General features: G+C 44.0%; 1 protein-coding gene across 1 annotated transcript; it reads left to right on the top strand.

Moving 5' to 3' along the window:
- The first annotated feature begins 6,102 nt into the window (after positions 1-6,102).
- LOC147444470 (uncharacterized) lies at positions 6,103-8,644 on the top strand. The gene is made up of 2 exons (XM_086527075.1): positions 6,103-6,881; positions 7,583-8,644. Exons 1-2 carry the CDS (start codon positions 6,207-6,209, stop codon positions 7,964-7,966), a joined length of 1,059 nt encoding a protein of 352 aa, XP_086383201.1. The 5' UTR covers positions 6,103-6,206; the 3' UTR covers positions 7,967-8,644.
- Positions 8,645-8,858: the final 214 nt, after the last annotated feature.

Genomic DNA, 8,858 nt, shown 5'->3' with positions numbered 1-8,858 from the left:
TCCTCATTTTTGTAAACCATTTCTCATGAGAACCTAAAACTCACGGTTGACGAGTACACCAAAAAACCCGAGGTATCATGAGAGGGGTAAATCTAGTTCGGGCTTGAGGGGGGGATTGTTGGATTTTCAAGCCCTTTTGTGCGCATGGGAACATACCCTAATAGCATGCAAATATAGTTCCAGTGTAGGTAGAGTTTGCATGGAAAAATCACCCTATATATATATATATGTAAAAGGCTTTGATACAAATCTCTCATAGCGTTATAATTTTGTTCTACCTTTTGTGTCAAAGCTCCTCTCTCTCTCTTTCACCTTCTCTCCACGTCCATCCACGACATGGCCCGCTCATGGTGGCATCCACTTTAGACGAATCTTACAGCACTCGCCCTACTATGTCAGCTTTGTGAGCTCTCCATGATTAGGGGGGGGGGGGGGGGTTCGGGAAGGCATTGCAGGGGATGGTGGTAGGTGTGGAGTACTTGGGGAAGTTGAACATGGAAACTTCACCACCTTGAGGGGCATATCTGCTTCGTAGAGGAATGGGGGATGCCCTGGGAGGGGCTCTCTGCCATTATGTGCCTCCTCAAGTTCGGCTTCTTCTCCCCTCTATTTTTGTGCTCAGGGGTCTGGCGGCGACACCTCTCTGTGCCGGGGAAACCCTGCTCGTCTAGCCTTGGAGTTCTTCTATTTGATAGCCTGTTCGTGAGTGAGTGGCCATGTTGTGGCAACTGGGGCTTTTCGTGGCACCTTTGTTTCTTGGTCAGCCTACGCTTGTGGGGGAAGCTCCTTTGCTATTCATTGGAGGGTCTCATAGTGGTGACAACATCGTCGATCCGTGGCATCGTATGGATTCCGTGAAGCTCGTGGATTTTCATGGCCCGTTTGCATGACTAGTCTGCACTTTGGTTGAGCTTAGTTGGAATCTATGGTGACGGTTGGCTCAGAGGATCATCTTTGTTCTGGCCTTGTTGTGCGATGTGTGGTGGCTCGTGTGCGGCCGGTGATGGGGCTTCGGCTCCCCCCTTCTTGCGACTAATAGTGCTCTCTGGATGGTTGGTTCGTTGGTCCTTTGTGGGTGGGAACTTGCCTTGTGGCAGCACGTGATTTCCTTGTGGCAACTTGTAGGATGCTTGCGCTCCTTCTTGATTTGGGAGGGTGGCTCCCTGTTCAGCCTTGATTTATTGATGTAAGTGTTGTTGTACCTGTTGGTTGTATCAGAGTGGCTCCCCTTGTTAGCCACTGTATCTTGTGTCATGATTGTGGGATGTGATTCCATGGCTCGTATTGAGCATGGCTGCTGGTTAAAGTTTTTTGGTTGTGCTAATTTATCTACCACTCACTATTGTGAGTTTTGGAAAAAAAAAGATTGGTAAGTGATTTGCCTGTCTTATAATTGTATGTCTTAAAACAGTCAACAAACACACACACACACAAAATTGACTAAATTTAGGTTTTTACACGAAATTATAGTAAACTTCTCTAAATTTGTAGGTGGAATTACACTAAACCTAGGTTTTTTTCTAGCATTGAATTGGGGTTTGGTAGCACTTGTTATAAACAAGAATTTTTTTTTAATTTTTTTTGCAGAACTCACAATGGTGAGTGAATTATATTGACAACCACAAAAAATTACAATCGTGCCATGCTCATGCCGAGCCACAACAACTCTTAAATGTTACTGATACATCGGCTAATAGGGAACCACCCTGTGGACAATGCAGGGTCCTTATCTATGAGAGTCAGCTAAAGTGGTGTCATTACCCTGTTCCATTCATCAAAGTTCTCGCGTTTTCCAAAGGACAAGATCGCCCCCCTTACTTTCTTGAATTATGTTCGTGAGCGTGGTTGTTTCCATGGTTCTATCGAACAAGCGACCGTTCCTAGCCTTCCAAACCTGTTTGAAGTAGAAGAACCTAACAATTTGTGTTGCAATAAGCGGCTCTTGGCTTTTCAATACCTTCCCTCCCAAGAACAAATCGTTCTTATAGAAGCCTATCTTCCATGTCTTTGCACCCATTTGCATATCTTACGCGCAAGGCCGTTGATCGCAGGGCACTCCTTGAAGAGGTGGGACATGTCTTTGCTAGCCATTCTGCATTGAGAGCATGTATGTGGGCCAATTCCCCTAGCAAGAGCCTTTACCCTAGTTGGAAATGCTTCCCATATTAGTTTCCAGAGAAGTAACTTCTTATATGAGGGGCCATTGTGGGCACCAGATGTTCTTGGTGACTTTCTCCCATCTTGACTTTGGCCACTTCATACCCCATTGATTGTTTAGTGGAGAGAACCAATCCATCGAAGTCATAAGTGTGTGGTATACTTCTTTGGTTTGAGGCTTACAGAAGTGTCTATCCTTAGACCATCGCCATGCTTTCCACTCCAACTCAGACTCGCAACTAGGAAGTCACCAATTGTCCATCCGTTCTAGGGCTCTGCTGATTAGTAGCCTTTTCATCCCATCCAAGTTGTATTGGAGAGCCATTTGGTTTGTTCTTTTCCATCGTTTACTGTTGAGATCCCACAATTGGTCCAGACGTCGGATGCCTTTGTTATTGGTATTTCTAGTAGCTTCTCTCCAAAATGGGTTCAGAGAGATGCTTCCCACCTTAGCCAGCCACATGGACTAATGAGATGTAGAGTTAAGGATACTCACTGTTAAGGATACTCATTGGTGTGCCCACATAATCCATGTGTCTTGAGGGAAACTCCAAGCTTGTACTTCTATATAGATATATATGTTATGCTAGACAAAACTAGATAATTGCATTCAAGACCCCCCTGTAGCCTCTCAATTGAGCTCTTATCAATTGTGAATGACACGTAGGGTGAAGGAGCCAATAAAAACTCGGGTCCCTGTTTAGGGATCCGTCAACCCTAAAAACTAATACTTGAAATGTCCACTGTAGAGGTACAAATGGATGAGCATTGAGGTGGTTAGCATGACTAGGATGCGATCTTGTCCGTTGGATTTCAAGTTCAAGCCTTGTTGGTTGTATTTCCCTAAATACCCCCTGGGGGGTAGTCGTGCAACTAGTACTCGTTTTTGTTGCACTAGTTTTGTCGTTTTGATTCATCCTTTGCATACATTGTGTCATTCAAGCTGCAAATTCTATTTTGCATTGCTGTTGTGCAATGCTTTCTTTTGCACCCCTCCATGCTCAAAACATATTAGCATAGCCTGAGAAAATTGGCGTCAAAGTTGGGTGCCTCTAAACTGACCCCTTTACCCTAATGCTTACCAACCTCTCTCCCACCTCTTCTTGACCACTACCACCTAGGAAAGCAAAATAGGTTCATCTATCCTCAAAATTGAAAGGCATGTGTTAGAGGACATATAACAAGAATGCATGATTCCAATCTCTTTTTTTTTGGCAAAACTCACAATGGTGAGTAAATTATATTCACAACCACAAAAAATTACAAATTCTTGCCATGCTTGTGCCGAGCCATGACATCTCTCAGAGGTCATTAACACACCGGCTAATAGGGGAGCCACAGCTAGGCCAACATAGGATCCTTATCTATGAGAGTCAGTTAGTGCGATGCCAATTAGCCTATTCCATTCATCAGAGACTTATGTTTCCCAAAGGCTAGGATTGCCCCCTTGCTTTCTTGTATTATCTCTTTGAGCATGGTTATTTCCATGGTGTTGTCGAACATCTGACTGTTTCTAGGCTTCCAGACCTGTTTGAAGTAGCAGAATCTAACAATTTATGTTGCAATGAGTAGCTCATGACTTTTAAGAACCTTCCCTCCCAAGAACAAATTGTTATCTTCCATTTCCTTTGCACCATTTACATATCTTACCTACAAGGCCGCTGATCGCAGGGCATTCCTTGAATAGGTGGGAGAGGTCTTTGCTAACCGTTTTGCATTGCGAGCACCTATCTGGGCCAATCCCCCTGGCTAGAGCCTTCACCCAAGTCGACAAGGCTCCCCACAATACCTTCTAGAGAAAGACCTTCATATCGCGTGGCCACTGTGGGCATCATATGTTCTTGGTGACTTCCTCCCATCTTGATTATGGCCAATTCATGCCCCACTATTTGTTCAATGGAGAGAACCAATCCATCGAAGCCATAAGTCATGTGTGGTACACTTCTTTGGTTTGAGGCTTAGAAAAGTGCATGTCCTTAGGACATCTCCATGCTTTCCACTCAAACTCAGACTCACAGGTAGGCAGGCACCGACTGTCCATCCGTTCCAAGGCTCTACTGATTAGTAGACTTTCAGTCTCATCAAGGTTGTATTGGAACACCATTTGATTTGTTCTTTCCGACTGATTATTGCTATAATACTATAGTTGGCCCAGACGTCGGACACCTTTGATCTTTCTAGCAGCTTCCCTCTGCATGGTTGCAATCCTAAGTCCAACAATTGGTATTAGAGCAAGCTTTGGAAACCTAGTTATCATTGCTCTCTTTTGTTTCTCCATACTCACACAATTGTGAGTGGTATATTTATATTATTTTAGAAATGAATGTACAATAAGCCTCAAGCATGATCTATGCCTTGAGGAGACAAAATCTACAAAGGGTGTGGAATTTTGCCTTTCTTAACCATTAACACAGTTTTGACTCAAGATGTGTTTTGACTAGTGTGCTTGCAAGGTGGCCAGTGGAAAGGGCTCGAGTTGCACGACAAGCTACTTGCTCCTCGATGGGCCATCTTGAAACTTGGGGTATGGCAGGCGAGCTCACTCAAAAATGCAATAGAGCAACAAAATCCTTGGAATGGGAAGAGTTGTCAAGGTATTTTCACAATTCTATAGCTCACTGCCTCTCGTTCAGTGCATCACTCCCAAGGGAGATTTGTTACCATACACGTGGTGGCGATGTAAGTGAACAGAATTAGGATTGCAGGGGCACTTTTTCTCTCACTAGAAGTTTTTTTAACCACGTGCATTGTATAAACTGCCATCACTCTAGGGCTAGTTTATCTTTCTATGTGCGCACTAAGCAATACACTCTCTATTGTGTGCCTTGAGCTTCTTTACCTTCTCTAAGTTGTGTATGCAACCCTGCGACTGTAATTCCAACAAATGTGACGATGGAATACAAACTTTTGTTATGTTTGGTCAAAGTTATTATCAAGACAAGCTCAATTTTTTGAACTCTAGCGTATTAGATATATTCAAGGTTGGCTTTTGTGAACATTGGCCTTGACTAAAAATCAAAGGCTTGATTTCCTCTTCACCTACCATGGACATCAAGAAGATTTTGAAGATGTTATGCAGACCTGCAAGTGAGAACCTCCCTCATCTGTTCAAGGACTGTTCGAGGATATGTAGCCTGGCAGGGAAGATTTGCAAGTGGATTTAAAAGACATGGAAGATTGGGTTCTACAAGAACGATCTTTTTCTTGGGGGAAAGGCGATCACGAGGCAACTATCTGACGATTTGAGTACTCATGAGATGTGGTTGCCCCCCCCCCCCCCCCGCCCCCCTCCTTGAAAAGAAGCCTACTATTGCCCACTTTTCAATGTAAAAAGATGATCTTGCTAATCGAACTCCATCCAATAACACACAGGGAAGGCACTCTACCACCACACAACTGTTCATTGGACGCGTGAAGATAGATTATCTTTGTGCCTTCGCAGCCCAGGGCTAGAAATGTACACACTCCCTAACTGGTGAAAATAAGGGCAAACTTGAAAAACTCTTGATTTTTAGGTCAAAATTTGAAGCTTATGGCGATAATTACACTAAAACTTGTGCAGATTTGCAAGCTCAAAATCTAATCGGGAATTTACGTAGCTGCTTAAAATACACTGGACCTCGGTTTTTTTCGAACACTCGGGGCTCCGTCTCTTGTGAAAGAAGGGAGATGTGGCAAATGAAATGAGGACCTTTTGTCGTGGGGCTTGTCTGAGTGGAACTCATTTACATTGTTTTTAAGAGTGGTACCTTAGGTCAAGTGAGGGGGATTATAGGTAGGCACCGCCGCCCCCCCCCCCCCCCCCCCCAAACACACACAATTCCAAAAAAAAAAAAAAAAAGGCCACTTATACGCGTAGACAGTGAAGGAGATGGTGAAGAAAGAGAGGCAGGCATGCACACACAATTGCAAAATAATATTTGGCAATTTGGCCACAACGCGTAGAGATGGTAAAGAAAAGGGGGGCATGCACGTTTGGAAAACAGCTAGCTGCCCAAACCACTGCATAGAACACTTACAACACAGTACACGCAGACAATCTCTCTTCTATGGTGGAGGATTTCCAGAGAGGAGAGGCGATGGTAGCTGAGGCCCGTTGGCCACGCCCGGCGCGCTCCGTTCCCCTCTCCTGCTCCTTCTCTGCTTCTCCCTTGCTTGAGCTCGCAGAGGATCTATGGTTCTGCAGCTGTGTCATCTCCCTCCCTTCCTTCTCCCTCCCTTCCCTCCCCTTTCGCTCCCGCCCCGACACTAGCACCCTCCTCGCACAGCTCATGTTCTCCACTATCCGCCATCCCTCCTTTTCACCTGATACTCTTCCTCCCCTTCAGCGGCAGCAGTCTTTTCAATTCTCTGATCGATGGGATCCCTCTTCAAGTGACGATGAAGAGGATCAGGGCCATTGCCTTAACTATGGCTACGGCTATGGCTATGGTGATCATGATGATAACAGAAACGCAGAGGAGATTTTCCGACCCTCTCCTCCCCTCGATGATGTCGAGGACTTCTTGAACAAGGAGGAGGACCTTAATTCTGTTTTTACTGATTGCGAACAAGAGGATGCTTGCTATGAAGTTGAATATGGAGAGCATTTAGTCATGAAAGAAGAGAATCAATCTGAGGATGGAGATGGCGACCAAGAGCCAGTCATTTCTGCAAGTACCAATGTCGAAGAAGAAGATGCTCTCTCTGGATTATATGATGTGGGCGTCCTCTTGAAAGACCAGGTAAAATGTCTAATTATTTAATGGAAGGTATAATCATACATGAGAGAGAGAGAGAGAGAGAGAGAGAGAGAGAGAGAGAGAGAGAGAGAGAGAGAGAGAGAGAGAGAGAGAGAGAGAGAACGCATATACACGTGCACTCCGCGTATATGTGAGTGTTTGCAGAGAATATTTTCTAGGAAGGTGGTGAGGAAGTAGATGCGAGTTTATGCATGGTTTATTTGCTTACATGCTACCATTGTTCTTGGTTTGATCTATATCGTAATGTGCCTTTTGCCACCGTGTGGACTTGGTGATTTAAATCTTGGCGGTGATTCGATATTGTGGATATCGTTATGCCGGGCTCGATCTTTGCCAAGCCAAACTTTAATCTAGAGGAGCTCTCATAAAAGCAATCTAAATTCTTTTGTTTGGCACTGTCTCTAGATTATAATCTATATGAACTATACAATTGAATTTAGGGTTACATATCTTGTCAGTTAATGAATGACTGAAGTCAGCATGCAATGGTATGCAATTTCAAACTATGTAGATAAATGGTTATATAGTTAATTCAAACTGTGTTGCATGCTTGTTTTTTGTCTTTTTTTATTGTCTTGCTTGTGTTTGGCTTTGGATTATTTGAATCTTTGGATTTGGCTTTGTTTGATGGTGCTTGCGGAGTGTGCTGTAGCAAACTTATCGGTGATCATTGTCGTTTGCAGCATTGCAGAGGTTTCGAGGGTGATAAGCATGGCCTCAAGATCAACGAGGAGCTGAATATTGTTCTGTCAAAGGACCGGTCAAAGATGACTCATTCGAAACTGCACACAAAAAGCAAAGAGATGTCATATGTAGAGGGATGTGAGGATGTGGATGTGACATGTTTAGTACCATATGCGGACAAAAGCTCTCTAAAGAATGTCAATGCCACTGGCAACGGCAGCTTTACGCTTTTACCCAAGCCTTTTTACAGACAGGTAACTCGTGAATTGTCAAGCACGGAGCAGGAAAAGATAAAAGAACATCTGAAGTTTTGGGCTCATATGGTGGCATCAGCTTTGCACCCAAAATCTGCATCGCAAATAGGGCAGCTGTGCTACAAATAAGGAGCTTATTCTAGGGTCTGGCAAGTCACTAAAAACGGGTCGTTATTGTACATACAGAGATGTGAAAATCTATATACATAAAGGATAGAGAGTAACTACAGTTGACATTTGATGTTCTCAAGGTGGCTTTTCTTACATATTATCATATGCATAGCTCTTGGCATGCCGTAGACTCGAAGGCACAAACAGTGGGCGAATCGCAATACGACAACTTTTTATTCAAGTGAGAAAGAGGGGGCATCAAAAACTTGGATGATTGCGGTCGTTTATGAGGATTGTGCATATCCCAACTTGTTGTATCATGGTAGTGGCATTTGTAGATAGCTATGCTTGCACAGCCATGTTGCTAGGATTCCGTTTGCAAGAGCAGAATTGGTCGCAAGAGCGGGATTCCGTTTGAAATCGGTTGGATTTTGCTGATGGCAGATTCTTACCCAACTAAGGATAGGCCTTACTGCAGAGGAACAAAACTCAACTACAGGTTTACTTTTTTTCTTCACTCACACTTTTTACTGTGTGCAGGGTGAGATTTTTTAACGCAAGGCGTTTTGCTCTTTACCCGGCTAAATTTTCCATCACAGATTATGGGTGGGATGTAATGTAACATATTTGCAATTGTGTTTTTGGATTGTTATTGGGTGTTTGAATTCATGTAATTAACATACTTGGAATTGAGTCTTTGGATTGTTATAGGCTAGTTAAGCTCTCTCTCTCTCTCTCTCTCTCTCTCTCTCTCTCTCTCGCGCACGCGCGCGAGAGAGACAGCCTCGACGGAGTGCCTGAAGGAGGAAGTACGGCAAGTCAAAACAAACTTGGCCAGGGATGAAGACACAAATCTGAGGATGGAAAATAATTAGGGACAATCCGAATCCTCACTTGGGGGTCAAGATGC

This window comes from Adiantum capillus-veneris, chromosome 13, assembly GCF_014529385.1.
Source record: "Adiantum capillus-veneris isolate H3 chromosome 13, ASM1452938v2, whole genome shotgun sequence".
NCBI lineage: Eukaryota > Viridiplantae > Streptophyta > Polypodiopsida > Polypodiales > Pteridaceae > Adiantum > Adiantum capillus-veneris.
This window is presented reverse-complemented; position numbering and strand designations above follow the sequence as displayed.